Below are 12,323 nucleotides of genomic sequence, written 5' to 3'. Positions count from 1 at the left end.
TTTCAAACTAAAACGGGGTCTGCAGTGTCTTCAAAAGTCTGGGTCAAAAACTCCAGAGTGTAAACAACAGGCATAACCGTAGCAAAAGTTATGCTCTTTAAACTGAAAATGCACTAGCGTTAACGCAGCCTTAAGGTCACTGCACACTGAGTCCGAAATTTTCATATGCGTTTTTTCGTATTCGTCATCCTAAACATTTCCAATCCTAAAAGAGTCCAATGCGTATTAATGAATCTGTTGCAAAAAAATGTTTCAAAACAGTTATAAATGGAGTCTTCTAGCAGTGCGGACGATTTTGTTGTTCTCTCTCTTCTTCAAAAGTCATCCAGATGAAGGCGTCTCAGGAGACAGCAACTGAAGCTAACATTGAATTATTGAATAACATTGAATTTCACTGAATTCGGTCTGCTTAATGTTTTGCTTTATTTTGATGCTCCCTCAACACATAATCTACTGACTTTGCAAGTACATGTCAACTTAATCTACTAACCCTAACCCTAACCTAACAGTCTGCTAAACATTTAATGTGAGTTAGCTGACATGTAGTTGCCAAGTTACTTACAATTAGTAGAAAGTGGACTATCAAGTGTAATCTTAATATGACATGAGGTTCAGTAAACAATGACAGAATTTAACATTTCGGGAGAACTATCAAGTTTGAAGTAGAACAAACACATTAAACATACTTAAAGTTGTCCGGGTGCTGGTTAATGGTGAGTTTAAGCGTATCAAGGGCGTGTTGGTAGTGTTTCTGGGCACTGAGCAGTAGAGTCAGCAGATGTAGAGAGTGAAGATCATCCCCACAAATATTCAGAGCTGACTGCAATGGCTCCATCGCTTCTGACACCTACCAAAAACACAAGAGCTCTGGGTAGGAATATGATGAGATAAAGAACTGTTCACACAATCATGTGACCCTGACAGTCATATGTGTAAACAAAAGTTACAAAAATCCACAGGCAAGCAAAATAGGAAGAGAGATTAATGTACATTTTCAAACAGACATCTGCATCTAGTCAGTGAGATTGATGTGTTAGCGTGCTAACCTGTCGAACCAGAGCGAGCTGCAGAGAGAGGTAGAAGGAGATCTGAGGGTCCCCAGGGTCCAGTGCATGTGCTCTAAAGACAAAAAATAATCAGTTTGACTTATTACCAGTCTGACATCAGCCAGACTTAGCAAAGGGTCAACTGAAACAATTCCCACACAAAGTGGGTGGCTGAAGCCTCCTTAACACAATCTGTGATAAGTACACATGCTGAAATATAAGAGGTAAACATCAAGCGTACTTCCGTAGTGACTGCAGCGCTCTTCTGTTGAACTCATCGCGATCGGCTTTCAGCGTAGCTGCAAACACACAGTTAAAGATTGAGTCACCGCAGACATGGAGCAGAGAGCAGCTGAGGACAGCTGGGGGCCTGGATCATTTTTAGGTTCAGAGAAGGATAACCGCGGTTAAAGGCTGGGCTTACCGTCAGAGGCCTGCAGACTACGGCAGAGTCCGATGGCCAGATGAGCTCGAGGAAGGGACTCTCCAGCACCCCCTCCTAAAGCAACCACACCTGCTGAGAGGGACACTGCATCCTCCAGCTGACACACACACACACACACACATTTAGACATGCATCAGATGTTTGGATGATTATTATCAGTGCTTTCAGCTTACAATGAGACGTACTGCTGGTGTAGTGTAGAGGTTTAAAGGTCTGAGCTGGAAACTGAAAGGTTATGGGATCAAACCCAACAAAGAACAATTCATTCACTTAGAACAAAAGCTTAAGCTAAATAAAAACTTTTGATAAAAAGTGGGGGAAAAAAGCATCTGCTAAAGGAATAAATGTAAATGGAATTGTAAAAAAAAGAAAAAGATTTTAGATTAAAATGTGTTGCTCAATTATTATAGTCATAAAAACTGCATGTACACTACTAGTCAATAGTTTTTCAATAATTAAGAGTCTATTATGTTTTTAAAGAAGTCTCTTCTGTGTTCACAGAGGCTACATTTATTTGATCAAAAATACAGTAAAAACTGTAAGACTGAGAAAGGTTGTTACAATTTAAACAGTTTTATTATTTCTATTTAATATTCTGTTTTTTCAGGTAGGTTTCTTGAAGCATCTTGGAGACGTTTCCACAGTTCTTCAGGATTGAGTCTGTCTCACTTTGTTCTGTTTCTTCATGTTATTTCAGACAGGCTGAAGATGATGAGATCAGATCTCTGTGTGGAGCACTGGCTGATGTCAGACTAAACTCCCACTGGATTATTACAATTGAATATCAAAATTAATGTTTGGAAATGTAAACTGATATTTCCTACTTACACACTGCAGCAAAAGATAGAAATAACTGACTTAAAACCATTTTTTAGCTGGTGAAAATACTATTATCCTAATAATTTTGGCCAACACGTTATATTAAAATATAATTTATTCCTGAGATGTCAAAGCTGAATTTTTAGCATCATTACTCCTGTCTTCAGTGTCCCATGATCCTTAAGAAATTGTTAGAAATCATTAGAAAAAAAATGTTTTTAGGTACTCAAACAGTTTCCACCACAATATCAAGCTCCAAAAATTGTTATCAACACTGACAGTAATAAGAACGGTCACAGTTTATTTTGAGGTCCAATTCTCACTATTAGCTACCCATTAACTATGACTTTTGCCTCAATTAACTTCTAATTTGATGCTTATTATTAGTTTATAAGGTAGTTGTTAAGTTTAGGGTATTGGGTAGGATTATGGATGTCATGCATTATATGTACTTTATAAGCACCAATAAACAGCCAATATGTTAATAATAGGCATTGGACCCTATACTAAAGTGTTACCATAATAACTATTTTTAATAATTGGACAGCAAAAATTACTGATGATAATTGAGCACTAAATCAGCATATTTCAATGGTTTCTAAAGGATCACGTGACACTGAAAACTTATAAATTACATGTATAAATATATTTAAATAAATTGGTAATAGTATTAATTTTTCACAAGAAAAGAGAAACGTAAAAAACAAAAACAATAAATTGACCGGTAGTGTATAAACAGAAAACGTTCATGTCAAGTGCCCAAGCATATCATGTGAAATTGCAACAAATATATATTTTTTTAATTTAATTTTTAATTTTAATTTTATATTGTATAATATTCTTCAATTGAATCAACATGAATCAGCATCAAGGACAACTGTTAGAGGACAAATCCCTGCATGCCCTGTTTTGATGCTGGGATGAAACAGGGCCGGTTTGAAATGTGACTGTGGGATGGCGTGCTATCTGACATCAAAGCCTTTGCATTAAGTTTTTGTGGCTATACGGCTCTATTGTGCTATAAGCCTCTTATGGCGTGCTGTCTGTATTCAGCACTGCGCTTCCAACAGATGTGCCATAATCTCTGGCAACTGCTGCAGTGTTTTGATTGATAGTCTTGTGACTGCTATACTAGTACTATACTAATAAGACACAATGCAATGTACTGTACAATGCTACTAATGCATAAGTTCATTAGTGATATGAATCTAGATCTTTTCTAGGATTGAGCGATGTATACTGTACACTGAGTATTATAAAAAGGGTGAAAAAACAGATTTAATGTTTCTCGTACAGTTCTAGTTTGATCTGGATCAAAAATCACTTCTGAATTAATAATGCTATGAGCATAGCTAGTTTAAATATAAATACATTAGGATTATACAGGATTTATGGGATTAGGATTTACAGATTTATGGATTTATTTAAGGATGCCAAAGTGAATATTTCCAATGATTTTTCCTGAAACATATATTGCTTATTCGATAGCATAAAGCATACTTATTCCTTTTGCTGGGATGTTGCACACTTTGGTTCAAAAATTTGGGTCAATGAGATTCTTGAAAGAAGTCTCTTTCACTAATCAGACATACAGTAAAAACAGTAATATTGTGAAACATTAATTCAATTTAAAACACCTGTTTTCTATTTGAATATATTTAAAAATGTAATTTATTCCTGTGATGCAAAGCTGAGTTTTCAGCATCATTACTCCTGTCTTCAGTGCTGTGTGATCCTTCAGAAATCATTCTTATATACTGATTTGATGCTCAAGAAACATTTTTTCTCTTATCAACGTTGAAGTTGTGCTGCTTAATATTTTTGGGAGAATTTGAGACATTGTTTTTGTGTTTTTTGTTCAATAAAAAGTTCCAAAGAACAGATTTATTTAAAATAATTATTTTGTATAAATGTATTTAATGTCACTTTGGATAAATTTAATGCATGCTTGTTGAATAATATATGAATATATATATATATTTTACAGGCTGTAACTGCTCTAAATATAAATATTGTTTTATTTTGTATTTTATTCTTGATGAATGATTGTGCATATTGTGCACATGTGCTGCTTTTTGTGTTTCTCTCACCCAACGCAGCTGGTTAATGCACACTTTTGCTGCAAGCAGAGGTGGGATGGGGTCCTGTGGCTTCATTGCTACACACTCTTTAAGCATTGACACTGCACCCTCGTTCTGTAAAATATCATTAATAATACAGCTTTTAAATGTACAAACACATATGTGACATAGTATAGTAATTCAAAATATAGCAGTGACACAAACCCTGTTAATGTAAGTATTCGGCATTCATTGACATGCGGAATAGAAGCAGCATGAACCTTCACTTATAAAAATCTTTAACCTGCAGGGCCATTTTGTCTTATCACATCCATAAACCCTGAATGAACATTCCAATTTTCATATTCACGAGGTTAATAACATTGACTGTTCAAGCAGATTACACAACAAGAGCATGACCTGTTTTAATAACTGCTTGTCTATGTGTGGAGATGTTGTCACATATACAGTATTTGCTTTGGTTAAACGTAAGACTTAATACAAAACAATGAATTAACACTTTTTGGGATTTTCCATCACCGTTTGATATTTTAACCAATTTCTGAGTCTAGACACAGCATGTTAAAGCCCCAGCATCTGTACAAAGCTCATGAATATTCAATGAGGCAGACGCAGAGGCAGTTTATGATTGGTGGTCTGTTACAACACTACTTGCTCTAACTTTGCAGCACTGCATTGTTTCACATAATTCTAAAGGGAGAGCCCACCCAAATGTTTTTTTTATTATTATTATTCAAATTTGTTCACCCTCGTATTGTCCCAGATGTATGTTTTTTTCTTTCTTGATCTTATAACAGAACATGAAGATTTTTAGGCAAACAATCCATCTCTGTGATCATGAAGTGACAGCTGCCAGAATGTTGACACTCAAAATGCACATCCAGTCATCATGACAGTAATCCATACAACACCAGCAGATGAATCAATGTCACACAACAATAGGTGCATGTAAGAAACATACTAATATATACTATATACACTACATGTAGCTTGAACAGTTTTTGATGTAAATTAGACTGTATAATTTCAAAATCTGAAGCAAAAACAGAATGGTCTGACCGCAGCTTTGTCAAATAATGCTACATAAAACATGTCTACACAAAACAGAAACAGAAGACGGGCTAAATGAGAGCGCAAATTTATTATCTGACAACAGGTGGCGCCTATGGAGCAGCAGCGATAAAGCGGTTCCTTGGTTACTGCTGTAAACAAAGCAGCGCTGTGCTTTTAAATACCACATTAAAGTGTTAGTTCACCCACAAATGAAAATTAGCCCATGAATTACTTACCCTCAAGGCATCCTAGGTGTATATGACTTCTTTCTTTCAGACAAATCTAATCGGAATTATATAAAAAATTGTCTTTGATCTTCCAAGCTGCTTAATTGCAGTGAAATAAGTGAAATAAAGAGCATTCATTCATATAAAAAAAGTATCTCATACAGCTCCGGGGGCTGAAAAAAAAGGCCTCCTGTATCGAATTGATGTGTTTTTGTAAGAAAATCGTCTCGGTTACGTATGGTAACCCTCGTTCCCTGAAGGAAGGAACGGAGACGCCACGTCGGTGACCGACGAATATGGGATATCGCTTCGATAGACCAATCTACTTTGAGTGTAAACTAAACGAGCCAATGCACATTGGCATGCAATTATTGCATCCAGCTGCCGCTGATCACTGCGTGAGTATAAGAAGGCAGCAGGTGCAATACATTCCAGTTTTTCGCTGAGCCGGGGAACCCGCTTGGAACCGGGACGCTGCGGAAGCCCCATCCTTCCGGAAGGAGGTCTCGGAGGCAAATACACATATAGCATCCATTTACTGAGTATACTGAGAAATTTTAGGTGATTAAAAACCCTCTTGGGAAGGCAGAAGTCTGCCGGGGAAACACGGGCTCTAAGGCTATACCGTGGACTATACACATACGAGTACCGCTTAGGTCTCTATATGGAACCCACCCTTCCATGGTTCTCACAGATACATCATGAAGGCCTGGCGCCGGACGTTCCGCTGCGTCCAGCTGCTTAGGGTGATGGAGGATCTCAACAGGGTCTACAGTACGGACACTCTGGAGCAGTTTAAGCAAGCCGACACTAACCGGGGCCTCTCAGTGCCACTACCCGTTTGAGGTGAGAACACAGGAGGATACTGGCTCTACACGAAGGCTATAGAACCTAGCGAACGTGTTAGGGGTCGCCCAGCCCGCAGCTCTACAAATATCGGTCAGCGAGGCGCCACGAGCCAGCGCCCAGGAGGATGCAACACTTCTAGTTGAGTGAGCTCGCAATCTGAATGGGCAGGGCACATCCTGAGCCTGATAAGCCAGGGTTATGGCATCCACAATCCAGTGGGCCATCCTATGCTTAGAGACGGCACTCCCCTTCTGCCGGCCTCCGTAACAGACAAAGAGCTGGTCTGAGGTCCTGAAGCTTTGTGTCCGGTCTACGTAGAACCTTAATGCTCGGACGGGACAAAGCAAAGCCAGGGCTGGGTCTGCCTCCTCCAGGGACAGCGCTTGCAGGTTCACCACTTGGTCTTTGAAGGGTGTAGTGGGAACCTTGGGCACGTAGCCAGGCCGGGGCCTCAGGATTACCTGGGAGTCAGCCGGCCCGAACTCTAGGCACGAATCGTCGACCGAAAATGCATGCAGGTCCCCTACCCTCTTGATGGAGGCCAGTGCAAGCAGGAGCAGAGTTTTCAATGAAAGAAACTTTAGCTCAACTGAATGCAAAGGCTCGAATGGGCCCTGCTGTAGTGATTTAAGCACTAGAGACAGGTCCCAAGAGGGTATACAGGGGGGGCCGGGATGGATTTAACCTCCTGGCCCCTCTAAGGAACCTGACGATGAAGTCATGCTTACCCAAAGACTTCCCATTTAAGGGGTCATGGTACGCAGCAATAGCAGCAACCTGGAGTTTGAGGGTGGAAGGAGACAGCCTTCGCTCCAGCCCTTGCTGCAGAAAGGACAGCACGACCGCAATCGGACATCTTCGGGGGTCTTCTCGGCGAGAAGAACACCACTCGACGAACAGGTTCCACTTCAAGGCGCAAGCGTGTCTCGTAGATGGTGCTCTTGCCGAAGTGATGGTGTTTGCTACCTCTTGGGGTAGGTCACCTAGAACCTCCGCGACCTGTCCAGGGACCAGACATGGAGTTTCCAAAGGTCTGGATGCGGGTGCCAAATGGTGCCCCATCTCTGAGTCAGTAGATCCTTCGTCCGAGGAATTGGCCAAGGAGGGGCTGTCGCAAGGAGCACTAGTTCGGGGAACCAGGCTCTGATCCACCTCCAAATCAGCTGGACCGTCAGGGGATGGAGTCGCCATTCTCCCTGGAGCATTGCTCAAGACAGCTCGTCGGCTGTACGACTGAGCAGACCTGGAATGTGAATGGCATGAAGTGACCTTCTGACTCCAAAGCCATAAAGGCCATAAAGCCAGTGCTGGAGCGGTCTCATATGTAATAGGCCGAGCGGTGTAAGTGCCGCCGCGGCCGCCATATGCCCCAGGAGCCTCTGAAAGAGTTTCAGTGAAAAAGAGGGCCCAGCGCGTTTAGTTTACACTCGAAGTAGATTGGTCTATCGAAGCGATATCCCATATTAGTCGGTCACCGACGTGGCGTCGAGAGTGACCGGCTGAAAGGGAAATCCATATTCAAAATGTAACAATCACTTTAATGTAGCTTAACATCGACAGGAAACCTTTGTTCACCCCCCGGAGCCGTGTGAGACACTTTTTTTTATAATGAATGGATGCTCTTTATTTCACTTCTTTTGGACTGATGCACATACCTGTGAAGTTTTGGATTTGAAAATTAGGGAAATTTTCCAGCGCCCACTGCGAGCAGTCCCACCACCCCAACCAAGCTCCAGTATCCCTTACATTTTAAGACAGGTGTTATAGCCCAAATGAAAACACAAAAGGGTATATATGAAGAGCATTTATTTAAAGGCTTATTTGCATATTTTATGTTAATTTAACATTGCTTGTCTTTACATTTACATTTTATTTTCATTCCACACATTATTTTCATTTCATATTGCTTTTCTTTTACAGTTTTTCTTTACATTTCACATAACTTTTCTATTACTTTTTTAGTGAGTTGTTGTACAAATTTGTTGCAGACTTTGCATTCTTTAAAACAGTTTTGGAAGGAGTGTATTTGTGGGCTGGGCCAGAGTGGTTCATTTTACATGAAAGTAGAGCGCAAACAGTTCTGTTGTCTAACATCATCCTATTCTCTGTAACAATCTTTCATACCATGCTAAACACCCTTTCAGAACTTGCATTACTATGGGGAATGCATAGTAAAGCCTTCATAAGTTTTGGCAGCTCACTGAACCTCATGTCCTTTCCTACCAGGCCCCAGAATCTGTCGATTCTGTCTTCTTGTGGGAGTTGCTTACTATCTGTCACCGATAATCTGTGAATTCCTCTCTCACCTTATCCTCTTTCAGCCTCAACTGAGGGAACAGGGCCCCTAGCCTTCCCACTGTAAAGTATTTGTTTGGTTATCAATGGGGAACTGTCCCCAGAGGATGTTGTTATAATGTAAAGCCCTTTGAGACAAATTGTTTGTAAAAATCGGCTATACAAATAAAATTGCCTTGCCTTGACTAACATCAATAGGCTTTATGCACAGCTGCACTACTTCCTGAACTTAAGCCAGCTCCTTTATTTCCTGTCTTACACTATTGGACAAACTGATTACAGGGTTTGTACACCTTTTCCAAGGCCAAATTCAAGCACTTTTCAAGCATTTTATCCAAAATTTAAGCACTTATCAAACCTTGAAAACACAACATCAAAATTCAAGCACTTTCAAGGATTTCAAGCACCCCTACGAACCCTGCAATTAATCCAGGTGTGTCTGACCATTGCTAGGGTGGATGCTATGGTAAGTAGGTGAGCTGGGCATAAAGCCTTTTGGAAACTGTTTCTATTATCTACCTGTCCCTGGAGTTATGTTAAGACGAGCTGCAGGGTCCAGCACCTTTAGGTCCCTAAGGAGTGGATGGTCGAGGGGAAAGGAGGAGAACATCTTCTTAAGAACTGCCTCATAGAAGCTACTCACAGTTCTACAACAACATAAGAGTGAAAAAATGCATTAGTGGTAATATTTTTAGGCACACTACAGCCTATACTCTCATACTGTCAAAAGATGATATCATAATATAACTACTGGGTAATATAAAGATATATTACTGAAAGGTTTTCTTCTCGGCTGACACAGGGAGCTCAGCGCTTCTCATCAATGTCTTTGCGTCTGCTCCGATAAAGAGATCTTCATCAGCCAACTGATGTCCTTCTCCATACTCCACCTCCCTGAGAGGTACACCCATGATTGCCCTGGCTGGTATGAGGTAGCTCAGGATCCTCTTTATCAGCCTGCACATCTCCTCTTCAAGTCTGTGAATTTGTACTCCCTCTGACTGCAGATAATATCAATGGTCACAACAAAATAACAGTGAAATAAGAATGCTACAATAAGCACAAACATTTAATTATATACTATTATTCACTCATTCATTCAATAGCATTGACACCCACCTGGAAGGCAATGTTAATTTCAGATAAAGGCTTAAGGGCAGCACTCAGGAACAGGAAGTAGGTCTTCACGATTGTATCATGCAGATGGCTTGCCAAATCAAGCACTTTAACACTCCTCTCCACCTCTTCATGACATGGGATGCCTCTTTTTCTATTGGAAACAGGAAAAATCCCACAAAACGTCTCAGAAAAAATGTAAGGTTGTAATTAAATGCAACCTACTTAACATGTCAAGGAAACAGTGCAGTTCCCCTTACCTTAATGCTTCATTAAGCTTTACATAAAGATTTTCTGCATTTCCTACATTGCATATAGGCATCTCCAGGAATCTTGTAGTGACCTGCAGAGTGTCCTCATCGTAGAGTCTAGTAAGGATGACGAATTCTTTGTCTTTTTTTCTGTTATTCGATTCGTCACACATCAGTGAAAAGGGCTGAGATCGGCATGTTTTGGCCAACTCGTCCTCTAGTTCTGCTGTAATGGCACCTGTTGAGTGTCCAGTAATTAGCTAGTAAGTTAGCCTACAACATGCATGCCATGGGTTATTAATGCTCAAATGTTAGAATATTCAAACACATTTCAAAACCATTTTATAACGTTTTACTTACCTTTGATGATTTGAGTAGCCTTAGTTTTTCCTGTTGAGTATTTTCGTGCAATAGCAGAGTCCGGGAACATGTCAGCTACACACTTGTTGAAGTCGTCGTGGAAGGAGAAAGGAATGTTGTTTTTGGCACACAGCATTGCCATTTTTACGTCTGCACTTGTGACCTGGTCTGCCTCGGTGGCATTTCTCGTCACGAATGCTGACATTGCCTGGGAATGTTTTTGTGCCTCTAGTCCGCGCTTGTGCTTGGCGGATTTCTCGTGCTGACATACATCATTCCTTCCCCCGTGTGAAATACTAAAGTCGCAGTTACAACATTTACAAAATGCGTGACTGTCCCCCACCCTGCTCCTCTTCAGAAAAGTAAATTCGCTGTCCCATTTATCACGGTATTTACACATGGGTTTTGGTTTTTTGGCAGGTGTGCCTTCACTCTCTATCGTAGCATCCATCATCCGTCTGTTTTTTCTTTTGTTGTTGTTGTTTTTCCCGCGTTATAATTCTTGTCATCTGACCTCACACACCCCTCGCGACAGGCTACTACAGGTGGCATATATCGCGAGGCTAGTGACAGAGCTCAGATTGGGAATGTTTTTTATATTTTTTATTTTATTAATAACGCAGGTTAAAATATGGGAGATTTACGGGAAAATACTAATACGGGAGGACGGAGGGAAAGAAGGGTAAAATACGTGACTTTCCCGGCCAAAACGGGATACTTGACAGATATGCTGACGCATGCAACACCTGCCGACTGCCATGAAACAGCTTGGAAGATCAAAGACAATTTTTAATATAACTCCGATTGGATTTGTCAGAAAGAAGAAAGTCATATACACCAAGGATACCTTGAGGGGGAGTAATTCATAGACTAATTTTCATTTATGGGTGAACTAACCCTTTTGGTTACCAACATTCTTCAAAATACCTTCTTCTTTATTCAACAGAAGAAAGAAACTCATACAGGTCTGAAACATCTTCAGGGTGAATAATAATCTTTCTTTTGGTTACTACAACATATTTATTTAACTGAAACTAATATATAGCCGATTATATTGACGAATGACTAAAAAATGAAAGGAACAATGATGAAGACAATAGGACTTGAATCTCACCTTCCCACTTGCCATCAAGGACAAGCCAAGCTGGTACCAAAGATGAAACTCATTATAGGAGAACTTCATGGCCCGCTCCAAACACTGATGACAAACAATCACACACCACATCACAGTCAGAAAAAAACTTTGAATCAGGGAATCAGCCTTCCTAGAAAAAGATAATGCAGCTGACATTGCTCAGCATAACCAGTTATTTCTGGGAAGGATCTTGTTGTTTTCAGCACAGATCGGGGATTGTGTGTATCCTGTACACAAAACATAATGGCGCATGCAAAAGAAAGTGAGCCTAAATTTGATGAGAAAGGGATTCACATTCGACAAACAAGCAGGTATGTGTTGGTGAAAACAAGTAAAGGCAGTGGGTTACCAGTGAAATGACATGGATTCAGTTGATGTTAACTGAATGAAACCATTGAACTAAGATCCAGATTCACCTGAGAAAGTCTCACCATCACACAACGGCCCAACTACCGAAACAACCTGATTGACAGGACGAAGAAGGAAGGGGACATAAGCACCCATACGACTGGGAGAAGAGAAGAGAGAGATTAACAGACTGAAAGAGGAAACTTGTGACAAAGAAAGAGAAAGAAGCTACTACGTAAAATCCAGGTCACTTGCATGTTTGCAAAGCGGGGGTCGATAGGGATCTGTGTTGACTCAT

General features: G+C 40.5%; 1 protein-coding gene across 1 annotated transcript in view; it reads right to left on the bottom strand.

Annotated features, from left to right (window-relative positions):
* The window catches only part of LOC132157379 (tetratricopeptide repeat protein 7A-like), a 39,499-nt gene that overhangs the window by 13,277 nt on the left and 13,899 nt on the right, over positions 1–12,323 (bottom strand). Inside the window, exons 10-15 of the mRNA XM_059566714.1 lie at positions 11,657–11,740; positions 4,401–4,505; positions 1,471–1,588; positions 1,288–1,345; positions 1,047–1,119; positions 687–847 (exon numbers count right to left, since the gene is read on the bottom strand). Of these exons, the coding sequence (XP_059422697.1) occupies positions 687–847; positions 1,047–1,119; positions 1,288–1,345; positions 1,471–1,588; positions 4,401–4,505; positions 11,657–11,740 (599 nt within the window). The remainder of the gene's footprint in view (positions 1–686; positions 848–1,046; positions 1,120–1,287; positions 1,346–1,470; positions 1,589–4,400; positions 4,506–11,656; positions 11,741–12,323) is intronic.

Source organism: Carassius carassius, chromosome 14 (assembly GCF_963082965.1).
Source record: "Carassius carassius chromosome 14, fCarCar2.1, whole genome shotgun sequence".
Taxonomy (NCBI): Eukaryota; Metazoa; Chordata; class Actinopteri; order Cypriniformes; family Cyprinidae; genus Carassius; species Carassius carassius.
This window is presented reverse-complemented; position numbering and strand designations above follow the sequence as displayed.